The sequence below is a fragment of the Scyliorhinus torazame genome, chromosome 12 (genome assembly GCF_047496885.1).
Source record: "Scyliorhinus torazame isolate Kashiwa2021f chromosome 12, sScyTor2.1, whole genome shotgun sequence".
Taxonomy (NCBI): Eukaryota; Metazoa; Chordata; class Chondrichthyes; order Carcharhiniformes; family Scyliorhinidae; genus Scyliorhinus; species Scyliorhinus torazame.
The window spans coordinates 36,444,681-36,470,482 of record NC_092718.1 but is presented as its reverse complement, the minus strand read 5'-3'; the positions used below and the strand labels follow the sequence as shown (position 1 = coordinate 36,470,482).

The 25,802-nt window shown below is 45.8% G+C and overlaps 1 protein-coding gene across 1 annotated transcript in view; it reads right to left on the bottom strand.

Annotated features, from left to right (window-relative positions):
- The window catches only part of LOC140387501 (NAD(P) transhydrogenase, mitochondrial-like), a 131,327-nt gene that overhangs the window by 27,771 nt on the left and 77,754 nt on the right, over positions 1–25,802 (bottom strand). The window contains exons 11-18 of the mRNA XM_072470676.1: positions 24,553–24,714; positions 23,627–23,737; positions 22,133–22,278; positions 14,775–14,970; positions 5,752–5,985; positions 4,626–4,786; positions 2,882–3,061; positions 1,408–1,567 (exon numbers count right to left, since the gene is read on the bottom strand). Coding sequence (XP_072326777.1) covers positions 1,408–1,567; positions 2,882–3,061; positions 4,626–4,786; positions 5,752–5,985; positions 14,775–14,970; positions 22,133–22,278; positions 23,627–23,737; positions 24,553–24,714 — 1,350 coding nt within the window. The remainder of the gene's footprint in view (positions 1–1,407; positions 1,568–2,881; positions 3,062–4,625; positions 4,787–5,751; positions 5,986–14,774; positions 14,971–22,132; positions 22,279–23,626; positions 23,738–24,552; positions 24,715–25,802) is intronic.

The following is a 25,802-nucleotide window of genomic DNA, read 5'->3' as shown; positions in this document are numbered from 1 at the left end:
TTGATTAAAAAAAAGCACGGGTGCTGCGTGATATGTCATTCCTATAAAACAAGTGTCCAGCACCAGGTGGTGAGTTGGGTGAACAGAACTGTGGGGAGTATCTCAGCCGTTCGAGGCTCAAACTCTCAGAACTTGAGAAAAAGGTGGAGACGCCATCTCCTGCCTTATTTAAATGCCTCTTTGCTAGCCTATTTGCAATACTGCATACACTGTGCAAATGTCACTCACTATTGCATAATTACTCTCCTCTGTCACAGGGAGTAAGAGAAAATTTGAGTTCGAGGGGGCAGTTGCACTGAGGAAAGATATAGAGCAGCAGACTCCTAGATATGAAGGACTGACAGGTGAGGAGACAGGAAATACATTTTCGATCAAGATTAAATGCCCAGATGACTTTGGGCAGGGCCATTAAGCAAAGTATTAATTACACCAACCAGTGTTTGGGATGAGGGCAAGAATAGTAACATGGGTGCCAAATTAAGATCCAATATTTTTATTTACTCTGTTAAAACATTTCATAATTTTGGCAAGTAATCAAAACAAGGGAATTATGATAACCATGCTGATAAATTAGTTGGTCATAATGTTTATTACATTACCAATTTTCACACTTCCCATTACTTTTCTCCACGATCACTACTTATCATCACTGACGATTTTTCCCTATAGAATGTTAACCTACAATTAACCTACAATTGTGGGACGAGCAGAGTTAATCTACAATTGTGGGACTAGCGTGTCAATCTACAATTATGGGACTAGCAGTATTAACCTACAATTGTGGGAAGCAGAGTTAAAAGAAAAACAGCCCGTATGTTTTTTAATATTATTTTTCTAAAATTGATAAGTTGTCAAATAATTATTTGCAGACATGGTCATATTTTAATGAACAGGTAGAAGTATCTTCTAGTAGCTTTGACAGTCATTGGACTCAAAACGTTAGCTCTTTTCTCTCCCTGCAGATATCTGCCAGACCTGCTGAGATTTTCCAGCATTTTCTCTATCGTTCGAGGTAGAAGTATCTGTTTCTAGCTTTATTTTATTCTTTCACAGGATGTAAGCATCGCTGACAAGTCCAGCCTTCATTGCCCCTGAACTGCATGGCGTGCCGCACCATTTCAGAGGGTAGTTAAAATCCTGTAGGCCAGACCAGGTAAGGATGGCAGATTTCCTTCCCTAAACGCACATTACTGAACCAGATGGGTTTTTAACGATAACCGACAATGGTTTCCTGGTCACCATTACTGAGATTAGCTTTTCAATTCCAGATCATTACTATAATTCAAGTTACACCAGCTGTCATGGTGGGATTCAAATCCCTGTCCCCTAGAACATTAGCCTGGGCTTCTGGATTACTAGTCAGTGGTTAAAACCTTCTATGAGCCACACAATTCCAGGGACTCCTACCTGGAGTAATGATGATTGTGTTGGCCTCTTTGATCATTTCAACAGCTTGATCCACATTAACTTCAGTGTGAGTTCCAACAATTTCCATGGGCTTGCCTGTGCCGGTGGACGATGTTCCATATCCTCCCAAGATAACATTGGGTAGTGAGCGATTCATTGCCTTAAACGTAAAAAGCACCCAGGTGGCTTAAATATTCAACATACTGAAAGAGACAGAAGTACACCGACAGCAATGGAGCTCCATATTGGCTCAGTGGCTGACCATTAAATGACTGGATTTACTCTTTTGTGATATTTTCTATTTAAGTTATAGGCTGGAATTCTCCGGCTGTTGGGATTCTCGGTTTCCGCCAGCAGTGCACCCCCGCCCATGGGTTTCTTGGCGGTGTGGTGTGGCTTCAATGGGAAAGAGTAGAGAATCCCACCGCCAGCAAACGTCACACTGCCGAGAAGCAATTGGCTGGGGGACTGGAGAATCCAGCCCAGTCTGTAAATGCCTGCTTCGTGGCAACAAGGCACCCCTGGACCTTTGGAAGGCTGCAAACCTTTTCCAAGTAAACAGGGGGGGAAAAACAATTTCAAGTTTGTTTGTTTTTCTTGCATATTTTCACGAAAAGTTAATTTTTCAGAAGCAAATAAGCCGCATAAAAAATCCTTTGATGTATTGCTGCTCAAGGCGAGAAGCAGAAACCCATCTTTCAGTTCATCTGGCAACAGAGGTTTTATCAACCCAGCAGCCAAAAATCAAACTGTTGAAATACAGACCAATGGTGACAAACAGATCTGAAAGATGGTATGAGTCTAATTCATCTTTATTATTGTCACAAGTATGTTTACGATAACACTGCAAAGAAGTTACTGTGAAAATCCCCCAGTCGCCTCACTCCGCCGCCTGTTTGGTACAGAGGGAGAATTTGGAATGTCCAATTCACCTCATAGCATGTCTTTCAGGATTTGTGGGAGGAAATCGGAGCACCCGGAGGAAACCCACGCAGACACGGGGAGAATGTGCAGACTCCGCACAGACAGTGACCCAAACGGGAATCGAATCTGGGTCCCTGGTGCTGTGAAGAAACAGTGCTAACCACTGTGCTACCGTGCCGCCCAAATAGATGTTCCTATACTTCAATAGACAACAGTGTTTCACATCAGTTTGAGTATATGCAATTTAGATACTTCCCAAATAATACATTCTGACAGGTAACTGTAGGAAGCTGGTTGGACCCATTTTACACGAGCCAAGATCTACCAGGCATTCCTAAAGTTGGAGTTATCAAATGTAGCTCGATGAAGAAACATTTCACATTTTAGTAACGTTATTTATGATTTTTTTTTAGAATTCAAAATGGAAGCCTGTTAAAACCAGGGAAAAAAAACCATTTCCATTTAAAAATTCTCCCAATACCCTCAGAGCTTAAATCCACAATTTGGGGAGCAGCATCATTCCAATGCTTTCTTTAAAGAAATATCTTACCACACACATGATGTACGAGAGGATGGCACCGGAAGATCCTATCAGAGCACCAACAATTGTCATTAAATTGTTGTCCAATAGAAAACCTTCTGCGCACAAGGCCCAACCAGAATAACTGTTTAACACGGTGATCACAACAGGCATATCAGCGCCACCAATGGCAGAGGTGAGAGTCACTCCCTAGAGAGAGAAAAAAACCAGGTCACAACAGTGTTATAATGCAGTAATATTCCTCGCTACCAAATTGCTTTGATTATATGCATGTGATGAATATTGTCCTGACTTTTAACTTCTGAACAGTGACTTGCACTGGATTGTCAGAAAACAAAGCTGCAACTTGTTAACCAATCGTCCCAAGCCAGAATGCTAAATGTTTAACAGCAATGATTTATGGAGTCTCAGTTGAGAATTATGTTACATATTTTCAAAGTTTGCAAGATATCCAGACCAGGAAGGCCAGTTGGATTACTCTTGTTCATCCATCCAGAAAGACAAACTGATGACACTTGTTTCCCGAATGTCTCAACATTTTTTGCCAGCACTATCCTGTCCAAAAATCTATTTTAAATTCTCAAGTCTTGTGAAGATATTCTTCCTGGCACCAGTTCTAAACTCACTTTGTTCTCCTTTGAAACTATGCCTCTTATTCTATTTAAATTTGATCAGTAAATCTAGGGAATTACTATTTTCAAAGCTGAAGGGGTCTTCTTGGGTTCACCAATCTCCATTTGACCACTGAACAGCTTTCTGACTTTTCTGTGAACCTTTTTGCCTTGTAAGGAAGACCTGACATTACACCAGCACACCATACATTTCTGACTAACCTGCTCTGACATACACTCTTGACTTGAGCTCAGTCTTCTGTTTGCTTTGCTCTGGATAACGTGACTTGTGAATCGCGGTGTTTACTGACATCCAGTCTACTTTCATGGAACAATATATGACTGTTTATTAAATCCTTCCAGTTTAAAACATTCTTACATTGTTAACCAGGGAGAATGATAAAGCACGAGAAACCTTTCAACTCCATTTTAATTCCTGGCTTCTTAACAATGATTTGACACTGGTGTGAAGTGCTCCGGAGAGTGAACCTTGTGCGCAAGGTTGGGGCTGATACAGTTGAAGGTGGTATATAGAGCCAAGGGCGAGGATGAGCCGGCTCTTTGAGGGGGACCTGCTGGAATTCTTAACTCTTGAGAAGGTTAAGTTTGAACTGAAGGGAAGGATGGAGGGGTTCTACAATTCATGGGCATTATTAGTTATGGACTTTCAATAATTGGATTACATCGAACATGGAGGGGGGGGGGGGGGAAGAGACGGGCTGTTAATGGTGACTACGGGTGGGGGGGGGAGACGGGCTGTTAATGGTGACTACGGGTGATTCCTGATTCCTTTTGGTTTATTGTTTATGTTAACATGCTGTTGTTTGGGGGTTTGGTGGGAGGGTGGGATTGTTGTTGTTGATAAGGAGATTGACATTGTATTCATTGCTGCTTATTGTTGGTGGGTGTAAATTTGGGAGAAAATGTGAAAAAGGAGGCGAATAAAAATATTTTTTAAAAAAACATGATTTGACACCTTTTTGTGAAAATATTGAGTATCTTTTACATGCGATGGATGAGAGGAACATATATTTGCCTTGTGCATAATCAACTACTGTGCTAATTTTTCACAAAATCAATTAACAGGACTTATCGCGTTAGCTCATTCAGAAATACCCACAACAGATTTAATCTCTTCATACCATGATTGTCGACAAAGCAGAGACACTTAATAGGCAGGTCATGCCTGTGGTATAACTGGGATCCAGCATAAATGGCACCAGTCCACCCACTGAGGCTGCGAACAATCCTGCATTCAGGTAGTGCCGTCCAGGTAACATAAGTGGAGCCGAGTTCAGTAGGCCTGCAAGAAAGAAGTAAACTTTTGCTAGCCACCCGCAGATTGGTTAGGAAAATACTTTTAATTGGTCAGTTTTAAAGCAATTTGGAAGCATTCACCACTGCTTGAGAGGCTCTTCACCTGCATTAGATACATTACTTTAGAATCTCTATGGCTGTATCTTTTTTTCAAATCCCTCCATGCTTTTCATCGTTATTTTTAAAATTTCTATGGTTAAGCAGCATGCGAGGATACCGTAGTGGTAATGTCACTGGACTAGTAATCCAGAGGACCCAGACTAATGCTCTGGAGACATAGGCTCAAATTCCACAATGGCAGCTGGTCTCAATGACGGTGTGCATGGAGCCCGATCATCGATTGTCATAAAGACCCGTCGGATTCACCAACGTCCATTAGGGAAGGAAATCTGTGGCCGTTACTTAGCCTGGCCGACATGTGACTCCAGTCCCACAGCAATGTGGTTGGCTCTCAACGTCCCTCTGAAGTCGGCAACAAATTGTGGCTTTGCCAACAATGCCCACATCCCAAGAAATAATTTTTTAAAATGAAAAATATTAAAATCTGGCAGCTCCATCACGCAAGCATTTACAAAAGGTTTAAATTTTTTAAAAATACTTGCGTCGAAGAACTTTGTGCCTCTAGGTACTTGTATTGTTTTCTAGACTGTACATGTGCACTTTCCCTCAAATCAAAGGCATTTTGTTCCAAGTAGCAGATAGTTATGGAGCTAAAATTTTCACAATTTCTGACTAGCAATAAAATTATTTTATATCTGAGGTGTACTAGCCCTCAGTGTTTAATAATATTAAAATTGTAATTCCTAGTATGGATACACAATATATTTTTAACCAGCACATTTATTTACGGAACTATTAAAGAAAAAGTAGACTTTATTCATAAAGCTGGAACCTCATGTTTTAGCAACTTAAGTAATTTAGTACAATCAGTTCTGGGGAAAAAAATGTTACCTTGTAACTTTCCATAAGCCACCAGAGAACCACTAAATGTCACACCACCGATATACGTGCCCAAATAAGCCACAGTTTTAATGAGGTTTGCCGCTGGATTTGCATCAAGATGTGGGAACTCAATCATATATTCAGCTACGCAGGTGAGAACTGCTGCCAGACCAACCAAACTGTGAAAGGCAGCAACCAGCTGAGGAAGGTCCGATATTTCAATGCGTTTGGCGATGGTGAGACCTAACAGACAAGAATGCCATTTAGAAGCAGACAGAAAATATAAACTCAGAGTAAACAAAGATACGGATTTCCAACTATTTAATAATCAATAATAATAATAATCTTTATTAGTATCACAAGTAGACTTACATTAACACTGCAATAAAGTTACTGTGAAAATCCCCTAGGTTTGTCAGTAAGCAAATTGCCTTACTTATATACTTTTGAGGTTTGTCAAGGTTACATTTATTACCCATCTTGATTTGCCTTGACGACGTTAAGGGATGATTTTTACCGCGGTCTTTTGCATCCTGATGCCAGACTGGTCTTGAGCCCTTACCGCCAAGGCAGCCATACTAACCTCAAGGGTTCCCGATGCTGCCAGCCCAGGCAGCAGAAGGCAGGCAGCTCTAGAGCCTCGGCAGCCCCTCTGGGGGAGGTGGGTACTGCTGAGAAAGGCAAGAAACCTTAAGGCACCTCAAAACGAAGACGGCCTTGGACAGATATGTCAGAATTAAAAATTAGGATGTTGAGACCAGTTGATCCATTGGGCTGGAGGGGAAACCCTCCACAGGAGTTGTTTTGTTCGGGCGGTGGGGAGAGGGTGCTTTTCCAATCCACCGCCTTCTTAGGCCACGGAGGCTCCAGCTCCAATACTGCACTCCCACAGAGGCCGGCGGCACTTTCCACATAGCAGGAGGGCCACCCCACCACCAGCAAAACGCTGGCAGCCCTGTAAAATGGCCCATAAATCAAGCACGGCAGCACGGTAGCATTGTGGATAGCACAATTGCTTCATAGCTCCAGGGTCCCAGGTTCGATTCCGGCTTGGGTCACTGTCTGTGTGGAGTTTGCACTTTCTCCCCGTGCGTGCGTGGGTTTCCTCCGGGTGCTCCGGTTTCCTCCCACAGTCCAAAGATGTGCAGGTTAGGTGGATTGGCCATGCTAAATTGCCCTTAGTGTCCAAAATTGCCCTTGGTGTTGGGTGGGGTTGCTGGGTTGTGGGGATGGGGTGGAGGTGTTGGCCTTGGGTGGGGTGCTCTTTCCAAGAGCCGGTGCAGACTCGATGGGCCGAATGGCCTCCTTCTGCACTGTAAATTCTATGAAATGGATCCTTAGTTATGCAAATTGGCTGCATGCCTACAGGAAGTGAGCAGTCTCCTGGTCACCATGGGGAAACGTCCTTCGCAGTGGGACAGTGATGGCGAACAGTCCCAGAATGGTTCACTGCTGCTTCACTGTGTCCACCCACCTACTTCCATTCCTCCCAACCAGGGGGCCAGTGAAATTCAACCCCACGAGTCAGTGACAATCACACTAAGTCTAGACTGGGCAAGGATACACTGTCCTCAAAAGATCAATAAATACATACACACTATGCTGTGTGATTGGCAGCACAAGCAAAATTCTTTGCTGCTTCTTATTACTGCACGATTAACTCTAGAATCACCTCCAATTACTCATCTATGCCCTCCTCTTCTTCCTCAGCAATATCCAATAGCTTCCACAACTACATTAATGGCACTGAACGCTACCTTTCCAGCAACCCCACAAACAGCATGCGTGTGTGTGAGTCTCTCTTACTCTTTCAGCTTTGTTCCCATCTTATTGAACAACACACACCTTATCCCTGGCCCATGGCATACTTCCAACAGGATGCCAGATGATGTACGGGAGTCATACATGGGTCACTGGGTTTGGTTTTTCACCTGCCCTGTTAGGAACCGACGGTGGGTGCAGTCTTTGGCATCTCAAGGCAACCCCACTGGTTGAAGGACCTGGGTTTCATATCAGTCCAAAGATGTGCAGGTTAGGTGGATTGGCCATGATAAATTGCCCTTAGTGTCCAAAATTGCCCTTAGTGTTGGGTGGGGTTACTGGGTTATGGGGATAGGGTGGAGGTGTTGACCTTGGGTAGGGTGCTCTTTCCAAGAGCCGGTGCAGACTCAATGGGCCGAATGGCCTCCTTCTGCACTGCAAATTCTATGAATTCTATGTTGTAGGCTAAAGAATTGCATGCGCTTCAAGACATGACAATTAGCCTTGAGAGTAATGGAGAGAAGGTTGGTCTATACAAGACCAAGACAGTGATGACTGGATGGCAACAAGGCCCTCACATCACCTTTGGCACCACCAGGGGATAGAAGAAGTCAGGGTCAGCCAATGAAGAACTGGTGAAATCTCTTTAAGGAGAACCTCCCAAGGGCAGGACACCACCTGGACTGGAGCAGAAAAAATTGCAATGGATTGGGGTTAGTGGTGGAAGTCTTGTTGCCCATTAACCCACATGGGACTGGGGAAACTAAGGCTAAGTAACTAAATTGGGAAGCAGTTAAGCTCCATGGAGTGCTCCTCTACGGCAGTGACATGTCCAACACATAGAGAATTGTACCATCAATGCATGTCTCATCATTCCAATTATGTCAGCACCCCATCTCCTGTTTAAAGCACCAAGAGAATCATGTACATAGATATTATTCTTTCATCCCCCTTCTATGGTTTTTTTGGTTGTCTACCTGAGTCATGATGTATTGATTTTACATTGCAATGTCCTGCTGGTTTTCTTATTGGCTCAGGATCTCGTCGCCCTGTATGCCCTGAGACAGCGTTGTAAATTATTGCTAATCTGACTACCACCCACCTGGGTTGGGGGGGGGGGGGTGCAGTGGAAGGCAAGGACAAAGAAAAATCGGGGAGGGAGAGAAAAGGTTGCAATGAGGTAAAAGAAAGACATCAAACCAACCAAACAAATTACAGTCAGGAAGAAAGCATAACGGAAAACAAAACAGGTGCAAATTTGGTTTGATACATCCACCACTGCTGTTATCCTGGGTACCTTAAGTAGGTTATGGAACCCGGGAGCTTTCCAAGTATGTCTTCAGTTCAGTTTCAGAATTGTACATCAGTAATGGAATTCATATGTGAATGGTATTGAATTCTAATACTGGTGACCTTGTGCTAACCTATTCTAATGCAACCGTCTGGATCGTGCTCGTGCGTCTGCCAGCTGCACTGAATTTTGGTCTGTATGACTGGAAGTTTGGGAACTGTGGGGAAATAAATTGTTACCCTGCATAAAAAACCCAAAATACATTTCAGAACATTGATATACAAAGTGGCATTTTCACTGTGGTATTTTCTAAAAAAACAGAGACTAAAGTATTGTATTTCTAATGGGTGCGACCACGAGCTGTATTTCTGCCATCGTTATTCCTGTTGCATAAACTGTCTGGATAGTGAACTTTTATGGGACTCTTGGATTCCTTTGAAAATTATCACAGCCAGTCAATAAGAATAATAAGGAGAGTTTAGAAATAATTATACTATCTCAACAAGCCGTCAAAGGGGCAAAGTCTCTTTTAATAAAACATGCTCGTCACAAAATGCAACCTGCTTACTCAATTGTTCCAGTGACAGAATTAACCTGGTACGTTGGAAGGGATTAATGAATTAATGCCCGAACAACAATATTTCCGTGAACTAGGATATTTCTTTTTGCAAAATGCACATTAGAGGCAGATTTGAACCTTGCTCCCAATTAGCCAAAATCAATTCTCCATTCAGAAATAATTGAAGCAATATTTGATGGCCATATTAAAAATGTATAGCAATTACAAACTTATTCTGTTGCTGAATTACTGTATGGAGTAACCGTGGTTGAGTTTTTACTGTTGGGATAATATGATGTATGAGCCTTCCTCAAAACACTGTCTCAACACTGTAATATATTTTATGTGCTGAACAGGCAAAGGTTGTTAATCCTGGGAAATGGAATATTTTCCATTTAAAGCATCTATTTTCAGCATCAAGCCACCAAGGGGAGACAATCAAGTGCAGAGTAAAACTTCTTCCATTAGGTTATTATAGGTGCCTGCTGACACCTTGAGAACCAGAGCAGGAAAACTGCTGTTGCCTTTAATCCAGGTGCAGAATAAAGTCTTTGAGCGATTATGCTTCAAATTTAGAATTACCTTACCATTGAGCTTTGCAATTGAACTGGTATGACCTGGCCTTTTATAATACATTAAGAAACCCAATACAAAAGGCCCACACCTAGTACGTTGTGGAAAGGCAAGCCAAAGAACTAATCACTACGAACAAATCCAGTTCACAAAGCGAATACATAATTTTAATGTTTAGACGTAAAAGAGAAATAACTGCATTAATAAAGCACCTTATCCTGTCCCTCATAAATATCTCCAACATTGCACACAAGATCAATTTCTTTTGAAGTGCAGCAACTATAATGTCAAGATGTCAAAACGGAGAATGAGGTTAATGGCCAGTTAATCTGTTTTTGGTTGTGACGGTTGAGGAAGGAATGTTGGACAGCACACCAGTAGAACTCTTAGCCTTTGCTGGAGTAATTCCATGGGATCATAGAATTTACAGTGCAGAAGGAGGCGATTCGGCCCATCGAATCTGCACCGGCTCTTGGAAGGAGCACTCTACCCAAACCTCCACCCTATCCTCATTACCCAGTAACCCCACCCAACACTAAAGGCAATTTTGGACACTAAGGACAATTTAGCATGGCCAATCCACCTAACCTGCATATCTTTGGGCTGTGGGAGGAAACTGGAGTACCCGGAGGAAACCCACACACACACGGGGAGAACGTGCAGATTCCACACAGACAGTGACCCAAGCCGGGAATCGAACCTGGGACCCTGGAGTTGTGAAGCAATTGTGCTAACCACAATGCTGCCGTGATGCTCAAGTGAACATCCACCTGACAGAGCAGCGGAATATTTATGAACAGTCATCTTGTGGAAGTAAAAAAAAAAGCACCTGATGCATTAAAGCTCTGTTGCACTGTTATGGATTTGCCCTAGTTTATTTAACCACAAAGTAAAAGTGAATAATCAGAGTTAAAACTCACGAGATAACAATAAGAAACCAAGTAAGAACTTGAGAGCAGTCTAACATGGTACAACGCTGTACAGTATACTTGCCCACTATCGGAAAAGCATAGGAACAGAAGTATTCCACAGAGCAATACATCTTCTATGTCAATCCTAATCTTTTTAAGTTTGGATCTTGTTCTCAACATCATCATTTTGAGGCGGCACGGTGGCACAGTGGTTAGCACTGCTGCCTCACGGCACAGACGACCCAGGTTCGATCCCGGCCCCGGGTCACTGTCCTTGTGGATTTTGCACATTCTCCCAGTGTCTGCATGGGTCTTACCTCCACAACCCACAGGGTATGTGGATTGGCCACGCTAAATTGCCCCTTAATTGGAAAAAAATTGAATTGGGTACACTAAATTTTTTATAAACCGTATCATTTTGGCACCTTTCAAGATCTTAGTTTAAGATCTTATAGCACTAGCTTCTAATGGAGCATTTTTGTCTTCACTGGTCACTACACATGGATTGAAAATCAGCTTTCACCCCCACTACCCAAACATGTGCATGGCAGGGTGATTGGCCCTGCTAAATTGCCTCTTAATTGGAAAAAGAATAATTAGGTACTCTAAAACTAAAAAATAGAAGAAAATTAGCTACGGCTATCGGATCCCACATTGCATTTAAAACATACAAAAAGCTTTGAAGCATATAGTTTTGAATTGAAGTTTTGAATATATTCAAGAGGCGGCTGGACATAGCACTTGGGGAGAATGGGATCAGAGGCTATGGGGAGAAAGCAGGATTAGGCTATTGAGTTGGATGATCAGCCATGATCGTATGAATGGCAGAGCAGGCTCGAAGGGCCACCACCTGTTCTTATTTTCTTTGTATCTTATGCATCCAGCCATTTATTTCTGACTCATTTGCACATGGCCAATCTGACCCCTGTTTCAATTAGTTCTCAGGTGTTACATCATTGCTATACAAAAAGTAAAATGTCAAATAGTTGTTCTATCAGTAGTGGACTCTGTAGATGATGCAAATAAAATAATGGTTACTGTGGTATACCAAGTACAAAGCAAATATTGCTAAAAATGTGTGGTTATGTTTTCTATCCAACAGCACCCTCTACTGCTGATTAGAAAAAGTTTGAAAATCACATTCTGTGGCACAGGTTTCACCTATACCTACCATAACAGACATTATTAGTTTAATTTTACAGGATCTTTCATCCATTTTAATTAATGGAATACACATTTACTCCCTATTTTGCCAACAAGTACCTCAAGTCTCCATTATGTCACCCCCAGCAGTACAAAAACGTCTTCTTGCCTTCTTCACATTCATTATGCTACAAATCAACTATATCATGGAAAAAGGATCAGCTTCCAACAGTTTGACAACTTTATCTCTCCTCCATCAATTTCAAGGTAGCTGTAAAATTATATTGCATTGCCGGTCTTGCTATTTAGACTCGGACGAGTAAAACATTTTCCTGCCTAATGCTGGAAAATTTAATGGCATCCCTTCAGTGCCAGTCACTGATCTACAAATAAAACATCGACATAGAGTCTGGCTTCCATTAATATGTTCTGCTTTCAGGGGCTAAATTTGTTGTGAGAATTTCCAGCCCTGCACTGACCTTATTCTCCTTCAGTATCAGTTCATCCTCATCCCTTCTGATCAAACAGTGGTTTCAACCACCATGTTCCTACTCTCACATTCATTGGGCAGAATTTAATGCCTTCCCCAAAGGCATGTTTGGTGGTAGTGGGGCATTTAGTCAGATGGGAGAGTGGCAGGTGGGACCCCAGACAACTTCTCGCCTATGCCCCAATTTTAATTCAGGGCAGGGGATCTTGTGGATGGTCTTCGAGGTCCTGAAGTGAACAATTAATTACAACTCAAGGACCTCACCCCGTCGCGGCATGCATTCAACCAGTGGCAGGCAGAGGACTCATCATTCAGCCAGTCTGAAAAGCAAACCCTGTCAGGGTTACGTGTGGGTTTCCGAACAGGTCCCTTGTTCAAAGGCATTCGGTGCTTGATCGAGCAACCCAGCATCAGTAAGGGGTGAGATAATCCAATGAGAGCAACCCCTGTCCTTGCTGCCAAAACTCCTTCCCGCCCTCCCTCATGACCCCCATTCTGCTATAACTCACCTGTGGCCTGGGACCCTCAGTGATCCTGGGCCTTGGATGGCAGCTGACAACTGTCAGCCTCCCCTCCCCCCACCCCCTCGCAAAAGGTGGAGGGGACAGCCTGCCCACGATCTCCACAGCTGCCACGTAGCTGTGCTGGCAGCAACGTCAATTGCTTTAAAAGGAAACGAGAGAGTGTCCCACCTTAGAACGCTACAAGAGAATCAAATTGGCTGGCAACTCTGTTGCCCCCCACCCCGTGCAGCACGGTGACGCAGTGGACATTATTGCTGCCTCATGGCGCTGAGGTTCCAGGTTCGATCCCGGCTCTGGGTCACTGTCCGTGTGAAGTTTGCACATTCTCCCCAGGTTTGCGTGGGTTTCGCCCACATAACAGAAAGATGTTCAGGGTAGATGGACAGGCCAAGCTAAATTGCCCCTTAATTGTAAAAATGAATTGGGTACACTAAATTTAGAAAAAAACCCGTAGCCCCCAGCAGCACTAGCCGGGAGCAGTGACCCCTGCTGGGACGGCCGATAGTACCATCATGCTGAGGAGCACAGGTTAAATCCAGGTGTCCACAGTGTCATTGGGAGAGCAGAGAAGATGGAGGGGCTGAGATCAAGAGGCTAGAAGTTTGGGGGGGGGGGGGGGGATACGGGGAGGGGATGGTGGTAAAAAGAGAAATAACATTGAGGTGGATGGATGCCTCAGATGGGCCCAAGGAACATGCAAAGGAGGTTAGGCTCCCCCACCAACACAAACCCTCCCGCCTTTGGCCAACACCAGCCAAGGCAGCTAAAAGTGCTGGGCTTCCTGCATGGTGGTGGCCTCCCTTTAGTGTGGGTTATATATCCATGGGTGGGATGCGACACTCAAGTGGTCACATAAGAACCTTCTCTATAAAATTTCACAGGTTGCGGCAGACAGAGAATGGCAGAAGTGCACCTGCTGTATTTCATGTTCCCCACCCCTCCAAACCCACTAACAGGGGAGTGCAAAATCCAACTCAGGGTCTTTTTAGTGCTCGAAACCTGGAGTAGGATTTGAATTCAGAACCTTGTGATTCAGAGGCTAGTGTGTTACCCAACGGAGCACAAATTTGGAACAAAACTATCTGGGGGCAGCTGAACACACAGTAATTTTGTGACAACCAGCAGTAAATTGTTGGAGCAGTTTGACAGCTTGCATTGATGTGTGTTTATTGTCCATCGCAGATTCTACTCAACCCGTTTTATCACCTGAAGATTGGGTTTGCCAGATTTTACTCTGTCCTCAAAAGGACAAATTAAGCAAAGCCCCAGAATGTCTGCCTTGCAACCCACATTATTTACCTTAAGACTGGAATCGTTCAGCATGGCATGTACTTAGCTACAGAAGCTCAAGATTCCCCCCTTTTTCACATGGCATTTAACTGTAAACATGTCCCTGTAACCATTGACCCTGATCTTAAACGTTTGGCTTTTCAGAAGATCGATCGGTTAGCTAGGCAACATATTTAAGTTGAGCTTTTACCAGTGTAAATATTGTCCGGTTTATTCGACATCCAAACACTTAAAATGCTCCGGAATTATGCCTCTGCACATTCCCTTTATGCTTTCACTGCCATAAACTGACGCTCCCACTTTTATGAGCCCGTTCACCAACAGATCAGAAAAAAACTCTGGAGGATTGAGACACAAACTGTTACGGGCAGATGCAGAACAGTCCTGAGATTTAAGAATCCCCAAGCCATTTTGCCAAGAATTCAATCCTGAAGATGTTACAAGTTAACCTGTACCATGGAGGCCATGTTAATCAAGTTTGCTTGCTCACCTATGGTTCCACCCATTGCCATGGCAGAAGACATCTGGCCCAGGAGCTCTGGCGAGGGTTTAACTGCACCTAAAGTGGCAGCCAGACCACCAGCTACACCAATCATACCCAGTGCATTTCCCAATCTGGACGTCTTTTGTGCAGAAAGTCCTGCCAATGCTCCGACGCAGCACAGGCCTGAACCAAGGTATATCATCTGCAAGAGCAACACATTTATTACTTTGTAACAATACATTTTAACATGTTGGTTCAACTACAACTTAATGTGCATCAAAATTTTAAGCTACATATTTCAAATTTGAAATGTTAAAAAGAGGGTTGAACACTTTTTTTCCCCAACTGTTAAGTCCAGCAAAACTGAGCTTCATCCCCAATCAAAAATGGCTTGTACTATGAAGGAATCACACAGCTTTGGAGCTATTTCTTAATGACTATTATTTAAATGTTGTTATTTATTTATTTATTTGCATATTGTGGGTAAGCCAAGTGATTATAAAGGAAGAGTTAATAATATGTCCCTAGAAAATAACTCCCAAGTGCTTCAACAGTGGTCCACTTGTCCCATGGTCTTGATGTGTAGTAGTGCTCCTGCAGTTTAAGGGCCATCGTTATTTATTGCTGTCCAGAAATGTGTTGGCGTGGTTTTCCTTTATCGCCATGGAATGGGGGAAGACTTATGAGCTGGCTTGACATGCTTTTCAGTGTTGGCCACACAAATAATTACTTTTGTCCTCCTTGGATTTTATTAGCCTTTATGCATGACAGCGAGAATTATTAAATAGCAAACCTGTTTGCCTAGGGATGCCTGAACTTTGATTAGGCTTGGCAGAAATGTTAGGATTGATACAAGTGCTCACTTTCACCAGTGCCAGAGATCATGGGCGCGATTCTCTGCTCCCGCGCCATTTCAGAGAATCGCCTGGGGCGCCATTTTTACCTGCGACGCCGGTCCGACGCCCTCCCGCGATTCACCCCAACGGCGAGAACGGCCCCATCGAGGTCTGCGCGGCGCAGGCCAGAGAATCGCCCGGGACCCCCAAAATCGCCGGGGCGATTCTCCGCTCTCCCGATATTCTCTGGCCCGGATGGGCCGAGCAGCCTGCCCAAAACGACGGCTTCACGCCGGTGCCATCCACACCTGGTCGCTGCCGGCGTGAACACTGCGGGAATGTTTGGGGGGGGGGGGGGGGCGCGCTAGCGGGGTTCCTGCACTGGGGGGGGGGGGGGGGGGGGGGGGGTGCTCAAAAGGGGTCTGGCCCCCGATCGGTGCCCACCGATCGGCGCGCCGGCCTCTCTGGAGGAGGACCTCCTTTCCTCCGCTGCCCCGCAAGATCGATCCGCCATCATCTTGCGGGGCGGCCGTGGGGAGGAAGTCAACCGTGCATGCGCGGGCTGGCGCCGGTTATCCCACGCATGCGCGGTTGACGTCATTTACGCGGCGCTGGCCCTGTCATTTACGCGCCGCCGCTTTTACGCGGCGCAAGGCCTGGCTCCTAGCCCCCCGGGGGAGTGTGAATCGGGGTCTGGGAACGGCCTCCGACGCCGGAGTAAAACACTCCGGTTTTCACTCCGGCGTCGGCACTTAGTCTCCAGATCGGAGAATCGCGCCCCATATCTTGGTACTCCTTTCCTTAAAACTAAGCTCTGGATAGTGCTCGATACAAACAACATAGCATGAATATATAGCACCTTGTGTGCCAAGCTTGATGGAGGGGAGGGGAGTAAAAAGCTAGTCAGGCACAAGGGTTTTGAGAACGTTTAAAAGGTTAGCATTTACAAGCTGACAGTTAACCATTAAATAGGTTACTTCAATTTTGGATCCATTTAAAAAAAAATCTTTTTATTGGCATTTCTCATATTTATAAACAATTGCATATACTCCACACTTTTCTTACCCGTGTTAATTTACTTTGTTGTGCAGGAAAGTCTATTTTGTCTTTCTTTTAATTGGTCCTGTATACACTTCGCCGCCTTCTGGGTCGGTCTATGCCACACCCCCCACACCCCATGTCTCTTCCTCCCCCCTCCCTCTTCAGCTGTGCTTTGCTTTTATTTTCATATCCTGGTTGCTCCGATACCCGAAAGATTGCCAGTATTGGACATGGCTTCACCCTCACCCCCACAACCTTGGACATTGCCTTGGAGAAGGCTGTCCAGAACCCAGCAAGTTTGGGATAAGCCCAGAACATGTGGGTGTGGTTGGCCGGGCCCCTTTGGCACCATTCACATTTATCCTCCACCTCCGGGAAGAACTTGCTCATTCGGGTTCTGGTCAGGTGCACTCTGTGCGCCACTTTGAGCTGCATTAGGTCAAGCCTAGCACAGGAGGAGGTGGAGTTAGCCCTGCTCAGTGCTTCGCTCCAGAGCCCCACCCTACCTCTGTCCCCAGTTCGTTCTCCCATTTTTGTCTGGTTTCGTCCAGTGGTGTTCGAGCTCTGTCCAGTAACTGTTCGTATATTTTCCCACATAACCCCCCTCCTTGCTGCCTGTGCCTATCAGGTCCTCTAGTAGTGTGGTTTCTGGGGCCCCGGGGGCCCCTACTGTCTCTTTGCGGAGGAAGTGTTTTATTTGGAGGTGTCTCATTTCCTGTCCTTTTGCTAGTTTCCACTTCTTTGTCAGTTTGTCCAGTGTCGCCAGTCTGTGCCCTACGTAAAAGTCCCCGACCGACAGTGTCCCTCCGTCCCGCCTCCATCTTTTGAAGATAGTATCTAGCATAGCTGGGGGGGGAATCTGTGATTGCCACAGATGGGGGCCATGGGGGACATTTTATTCAGCCCGAAGTGTTGTCTCAGCTGGGCCCACGTTCTCAGCGTCGCCGCTGCCACTGGGCTCGTTTTGTATCTTATTGAGGTGGATGGGAGTGCTGCTGTAGCCAGGGCCCGGAGGGTTGTTCCTTTACAGGAGGCCTCCTCCATCTGTACCCACACTGTGCCGGGTTCGTGTACCCATCCCCTCACTCTTTCTGCCATTGCTGCCCAGTGGTGGTATTGTAGGTTCAGTAAAGCAATGCCTCCTTTGATTTTCCTTCTTTGCAGTGTTGGCTTGGGAATTCTCGGATTCTTACCACCCCACACAAACGCCATGATTAGCCGGTCTACATTTTGGAAAAAGGCTTCAGGGATGAAGATCGTTATGGATCTAAACAGGAAGAGGAGTACCGGCAGTACGTTCATCTTGATCGTCTGCACTCACCCCGCCAGGGAGAGTGGGAGTGAGCCCCACCTTTGTAGTTCCTTCCCTTTTTACCTCCTCCACCAGGCTGGTCAGGTTCCACTTGTGGATCTGTATCCAGTCTCTGGCTATCTGGATCCCCAGGTAACGGACTCTGTCTGGGCCGTTTTAAACGGGAGCCCCTCCAGCTCTGTCCCTCCCCCTTTTGGGTTCACTGGGAATGTCTCGCCCAGGTTATGTTTGTAGCCCAAAAAGGTTCCAAACTCTTTCAGGATTTGCAGTATTGCCTTCAGTCCCTCCTGTGGCTTTGAGACATAGAGGAGCAGGTCACCTGCATAGAATGAAACTCTGTGCTCTCGGTCTCCTCTCCGTATGGCCTTCCAGCTTTTTGCATCCCGCAGGGCTATCGCCAGAGGTTCGATCGCTAGCGTGAACAAGAGTGAGGACAGGGGCAGCCCTCTCTGTAGCTGGAAGTATTCAGACCTGGTGGCTTTAGTTCGGACGCTCGCTTTGGGGCGTTGTACAGGAGCCTCACCCAGGTGGTGAACCCCCCTCCTAGCCCAAACCGTTCCAGTACCTCGAGGAGGTACTTCCATTCGACTCTGTCGAAGGTCTTTTCTGCGTCCAGGGAGACGAACCTCTGTTGTTATCGTCTCAAATACCTGTTTGACCTCCTTTGGTTCTGTTACCAGTCTGCCTCTGCTATCCTTTACCTGCGCTATTTCCCTCGTGGCTGCCTGTTTTCTCAGCTGGTGAGCCAATAGGCGGCCAGCCTGGTCTCTGTGTTCGTAGAAGTTCCCCCGTCGGCAAACTGTTGGCAAAGATTCTGGCCACCAGAATAGAGGACTGTGTCCCGGGAGTGAGTGGGGAGGACCAGGCGGGTCGGCTAAGGTCGGAGTATTTCAGGCCGCACCGGGGGATGAGGCAGGGGTGTCCCCTGTCCCCGTTGCAGTTTGCCCTGGCAATTGGGCCGTTGGCCATTGCGCTCAGGACTTCAAGGGATTGGAGGGGTCTGGTGCGCGGGGGAGGGGGGGAGACACCGGGTCTCTCTCTACGCGGATGACCTGTTGTTGTACATTTCGGACCCGCTAGAGGGGATGGGGAAGGTCATGCGGATCCTGAGGGACTTTGGGAGCTTCTCGGGGTATAAATTCAATGTGGGGAAGAGTGAGCTGTTCGTGGTCCACGCTAGGGGCCAGGAGGAGAGACTGAAGGAGCTCCCGCTCAAGACAGTGGAGAGGAGCTTTCGGTACTTGGGGACACAAGTGGCCAGGAACTGGAATGCCCTGCACAGGCTCAACTTAACCCAGCTCGTGGAGCAGATGGAGGGAGAGTTTAAAAGGTGGGATATACTCCCGCTTTCCCTGGCAGGGCGGGTGCAGACTGTGAAGGTGACGGTTCTCCCCAGGTTCCTCTTCGTCTGTCAGTGCCTCCCCATTTTCATCCCCAAGTTCTTTTTTAAGCGGGTGAATAGGATTGTTGCGGGGTTTGTGTGGGCGAATGAAACCCTGCGAGTTAAAAGGGCATTCTTGGAGCGTAGCTCCCGGGGGGGCGGGCGCAATACACCTCAAGTCCGGTGGTGGCGGTGGCACTAAGGATTTGGGGGCAGTGGTGGAGACACAGGCAGGAGGAGGGGGCCTCTGTGTGGACCCCGATACGGAATAGCCATAGATTTGCTCCAGGTAGGATGGATGGGGGCTTCCAAGGCTGGTAAAGGGCAGGTGTTAGGAGGATAGGGGACCTGTTTATAGACGGGACTTTCCCTAGCATGCAGGCACTGGAGGAGAAGTTTGGCCTGCCCCCGGGGAATGCGTTCAGGTACCTCCAGGTTCGGGACTTTCTTAGAAAACAGGTGGGGACATTTCCGCTGCTGCCCCCGCGTAGGATCCAGGACAGGGTGGTGTCTGGCATCTGGGTAGGGGAGGGGAAGGTGTCGGACATATATCAGGAGCTGCAGGAAGCCTCAGTGGAGGAGTTGAAGGGCAAGTGGGAGGAGGAGCTGGGTGAGGAGCTGGATGAGGGCCTGTGGGCCGACGCTCTGGGCAGGGTGAACTCCTCCTCATCATGTGCTAGGCTCGGATTAATTCAGTTTAAGGTGGTGCATCGGGCGCAGAAAACGGCGGCAAGAATGAGTACGTTTTTTGGGGTGGAGGACAGGTGCCCGAGATGTGCAGGGAGTCCGGCGAACCATGCCCATATGTTTTGGGCATGCCCGGCGCTTAAAGAATTCTGGCAGGGGTTTGCGAGGGTGATGTCGAGGATTTTGGACACTCAGGTGAAGGCGAGTCCAACAGTAGCGATATTTGGGGTGTCGGAGGATCCGGGAGTGCAGGAAGCGAAAGAGGCCGAGGTACTGGCCTTTGCCTTCCTGGTAGCCCGGAGACGGACCTTGTTAATGTGGAGGGACTCGAAACCCCCGAGTGTGGAGACCTGAGTTAGCGATATGGCGGGGTTCCTCAGCCTGGAGCGGATAAAGATCGCCTTGAGAGGGTCCTTGATGGGGTTCTCCCGGCGGTGGCAACCTTTCCTTGACTTTCTAGGAGAGCAGTAATTGTCAGCAGCAGCAGCATCGTGGTGGGTGGGGGGACTGTTGATATAATGTAAGTTTTATAGGAAGACAACACCCACCTTGTTTTGTTTAATAATTCTTGTTTATTTTAATTTTTTTATTATTTGTACTTCTATTTTTGTTATGTAAAAACGTTGGTTGGAAAAGCTTGAATAAAACACTTATTTAAAAAAAGAAGATCCCCCGTGTCTGGCAGAGTTGGTACTTTGCTTTCCTGGTGGATAGCAGGCTAAAGCCCATTTGCAACTTCTTCCTCGCTGCCAGCAGCTCTACGGTCGGGGCCTCGGAGTATTTTCTGTCGACTTCTAGAATGGAGTCCACTAGTCTGGCCACCCTCTCTGCTTGCCTTGTAGGCAATTTTGGATCAATTTTTAACTTTCAACTATTGTTACTCAGAAGTTATTGTTTTCAACTACGAAGTGTTAAATCCCTTTAACTTTATTACATTCCATCAACTTGCCCCTTCAGCACAACTTGTCCCTTCTCTCAGGGAAGGAAATGAACAAATGGGGCAGTGTATCTGTAATATCCCATACCGGACCTATGGGGTGGAAATGCTCATCTTCCCCATGCTCCTTGCAGAGTACGAGCTCCCCCGTTTGCCCCGATGTATAGATTTCTGGCCAGTAAGGCACCGACCAGAACAGGAACCCGGTAGGGATCTACCGGGTAGTGTACATACCGTGTGTGTAAATAAAACTCAGTTTCTTATTTTACTCAGTGTTGTCACCCCATGTTCTTATTAAAGTATCAAATTGTTATTCACAACAATATTAGCCAATATGAACAATTTCTTCAAGATGTACCAAATGATGGGTCAGGGCGTTGGAGGGAGCTAAATTTTCTCTGGTGGTGCGCTGCTTAATGCATTCATGTGAAATTCCTGCACATGCCCTCTAATGTAGATGATAAACTGGTTAAAACAAATGCGTTAATTACAGTTTAAAAAAAAAAACATAAAGCAATCTTGTACAGATGCATTAACAGCGCATAGAGGAAATTAAACCCCAGGGTGTTTGATTTTTTTATGGTTATCATGCCACAATTTGCATTAAAAATAAAACTTTTGAGGGCGGCACAGTGGTCAGCACTGCTGCCCATGGAGCCGAGGACCCGGGTTCAATCCCGCCTCGGGTCACTGACCGTGTGGAGTTTGCCTATTCTCCCCAAGTCTACGTGGGTCTCACAAACCCATGACCCCAAAAAATGTACAGGGTAGGTGGAATGGCCACGCTAAATTGGAAAATAAATAATTGGGTACTCTAAATTTATTTTTTTAAACTTTAGATTTTCAAACTTTTTAATCCAATTAGTGGGAAAAAGAAAAGTAGTGCGAAATTGAAAGAAGGCTGCAGCCCCAAAGGCAAAAATAATTTAACTTAATAACTCCAGTATGCTTAAATTGCCCCCATAGTGTCCAAAAGGTTAGATGGGGTTACGGGGCTGATGGGGATAGGACGGGGGGAGGGGTCCTGGCTGGGGTGCTCCTTTGGAAGGTCGGTGAGGACTCAATGCGCCGGGTGGCCTCCTTCTCCACTGTTGGGATTCTATCATTTGTCTTTCCATCAGAAAAAGTGAACTGAATTGGTAAATAAATAGAAAGGAAGGTAGCCTCAACCTGCTCTATGTTGTATCCACTGGCCAGAGAGGCACCGTAGCCACCAACAAATGCTGCTCCTGGTAGGATGTACAGATAGTTGTGTTCAGGTGGATCTGTGGGACGCTTAAACATATCCAACATCCTCTGGGTAATAAGGAAACCACCTGAAATTTAAAAAGGTACACGTCCAAAGATTTTTTATTTCACTGCACACAGCTAAATTAAATTGATCGAACAAGAGTGTATAATAATAGTCTTTATTAGTGTCACAAGTAGGCTTACATTAACACTGCAATGAAGTTACTGTGAAAATCCCCTAGTCACCACACTCTGGCACCTGTTCAAGGACACAGAGGGAGAATTCAGAATGTTCAATTAACCTAACAAGCACGTCTTTCGGGACTTGTGGGAGGAAACCGGAGCACCTGGAGGAAACCCACGCAGACACGGGGAGAACATGCAGACTCCACACAGACAGTGACCCAAGCCAGGAATTGAACCCAGGTCCCTTGTGCTGTGGAACAACAGTGCTAACCACTGTGCTACCGTGCTGCCCACTTAATAAGAAGGAATCAATAATATGAATGAATTGATTAATAAGAATGAAACACATCAATCGCTGTTTATAAATTAAAATATCCATTTCCACCTGAAAGCTGTTTAAAATAAACAGCTCTCAAACATGAGGGAACAAAATTATTTGGTCAATTATACTGTTTTTCCAATCAACCCATGGCTTGTATAGAGGCACTAAACCTTAGAGACATGACAAGCTACTCTGCACAGAAAAAAAGGGGCATTAATAATAATCTTTATTGTCACAAGTAGGCTTACATTAACACTGCAATGAAGTTGCTGTGAAAAGCCCCGAGTCGCCACATTCCGGCGGCTGTTCGGGTACACGGAGGGAGAATTCAGAATGTCCAATTCACCTAACAAGCATGTCTTTCGGGGAGAGTGAGTGTTTGGGTTCCGACCACCTTACTGCCGGGTCTGAGGTAAAGCCTGAGCCCCCTCACCTGAAAAATGAACGGTAATTTTAAGAAAAGGAACTCTAGAATTACCTCTAAAATTAGTAAAGAATATTGGAGCTTGAGCAGAAACTATTACCGCCCAATCCCACTGAGAAACATGGGACATCAATTCTCCGGAACAAGATAAATCCTAGTGTGGGGTAAAGGCAGATGGGTCCTGAATAATTTACAGATTTCAATAAAGTGCTGATTAAAGAGCAAATTGCAATCGTCGTTCGCTCAGCAATTGAAAGTAATTATGGAGCCACTATGTTGTCAACTCTTTCCCTTCCCTCAGCATGCTAACACTTTTACAAAGCTTCAGCATTAGTTTCATTTGCGTGGTCTGACCACATTAAAACGTAACACAGTGAGGGAAAGGAACTGAATCCCATCAATTAATTAAAGCCTTTTGGATAGAAGTGATGAGTCCCAAATCTGCAGCTCATATTCTCTCATGCAAGTAACAACAACATCCCATCACTGCCATACAGCTTACCTGCTATATTAACTGATGATATAAATGCAGCCAGGAGGGCAAGTGTTTGAGGAACAGATGATGGTAAGTAACTTCCACCCATTAAGGCGAGACCACCTACAGCTGTCAGGCCTGAAGAGTGCACAGGAAGACAAGAGCAAATTACACAGTAAAAGGAAAAGGGCTACTGAAAATCAGATTTCCTCCCTTTCTGCTCATCAAAACAACTTCCAAGGTCATACCATCTTTTAATTACGTCCCTACAAATGTTGACAATGGTGGCTTACAAAGTTACATTTCACATTAGCACAATTTACGATTACTGAATGGGGTTCCGCATTTCAATACATTTTTACAGTACCTGGTCAGAAAGCATTTTTAAAAAAAAAATCCTACTTAGAAAGGGGGCCCTGTGGAGCAGCGCCTGGAGACCTTTCGCCTCCACATTCGCTTTGGAGGATGCTGTCACTCCTGGTCAAGCCTTGTTGGAAGTCAGATACCCACAATATTCCCGGCTGAAATGAAACATAAAATAGCCCCATCCAATTGTTTAAGTGGCAACCTAACAGCATTTCGCTGGACTGATAATGGCGGCTGGCGTCAGGTCTCAGTAGGTCAAGTCATTATGCAAAGTCCATCAACAGCAGGCACCCGCCATGCGAGAGTGCTTGTAGAATGGAGGAACAGACGTCCACTCCTGCACTCCACAATGTTAAATCGGAGGTCAACATTGATTTAGAAAGGAACATCCATTCCAATGGAAACAACTTTCTTGGAATTTGCATTTCTACACACTCAGGTTGCAAGTCATTTTATGTCAATTATTATTTAATTTTAATTTTTTTTTTAAAACAGGACATGCAAAATTGGTACAACTACATCCAGACTGGAGAATATTTCCCTGCCAGTACGTTGTGATTCTGAACGTGACTTTGCAAAATACTTACCCGAGATTGCATTTGTCACAGACATTAGTGGTGAATGCAGAGCTGGAGTGACGCCCCACACTGTGTGATATCCCACGAGACCCGCAAGACCGAAGGTTGTAACCATCTGAGTGAAGGCAGGGCCTGGGGAGCTTATTCCTAATCCAAGAACTGTAGCCATACCTGGGAATCAACATTGGTTAGTGCTACTTCAGCAATAAAACTTGATAAGTGAAGCATGCTACCTAATTATGGTCAGCATATATTTATATTTTTCTAACAAAACCGTAACAGCAGCAACAAGCTAAATATTTACCCTGGGGGCCAAGAAAAGAGGAGCCAGATTTATTTTCAGGTCAGAAAACTGGTTAAAGATTTTCACTTGGTCCATGGCGCTTTCAGAACCCAGTGGGAAGGGAGTATTCCTTCTTTTCACACGTCTATAAGGTGTATTTGAGGATTGATTATTTTGTAGTGAGTCGGGAGATTTTGGTTGGGGTGGAGGGGGCAGAGTACGCGGGGATAGTTATCTCGGACCATGCACCCCACTGGCTGGAGATTCGATTCAGTACGGGATGAGAGCAGAGGCCGGGGTGGAGGTTTGACTCGGGGTTGTTGGCGGATGGAGGTTTTAGTGATAAGGTGCGGTTGGCGATTAGGGATTATGTGGAGTTCAATCAGAATGGGGAGGTGTCGGTGGGCATTTTTTGGGGAAGCACTGAAGGCAGTGGTCCGGGGAGAATTTATCTCATTTACGGTTCGTGTGAATAAGGAAAGGAGGGCGGAACATGACCGTCTAGTGAGCGAGATAGTGGAAGTGGACAGGAAATATTTGAGGGTGTCCACCGCGGAGGGATTAGCGAGGAGGAAAAAGTTGCAAGGGCAATTTGACAGGCTGACAACAGGGAGGGTGGTAGGGCAACTGCGTAGGGCAAGAGGGGTGCAATACGAGTATGGGGGGAAGGCGAGCCACATGCTGGCACACCAGCTGCGGAGGCAGGCTGCGTCAAGGGAAATATTGAAGCTCTGGACTGGGGCTGAGGATGTGGTGTCAGAGCCAGGGAAGATAAATTAGGCATTTAGAGAGTATTACCAGGGACTTCATGAGGCAGACCCAGGAGGAGAGGAGGGGGACATGGGGCGGTTTCTGGATGAGCTGGAATTTCCCCAGGTGGAAGAAGCAAAGAGGCAGGCGTTGGAGGAGCCCCTAGGGCTGAGGGAGATGCTGGATAGTATCATGGGTATGAAGTCAGGGAAGGCCCCTGGGCCGG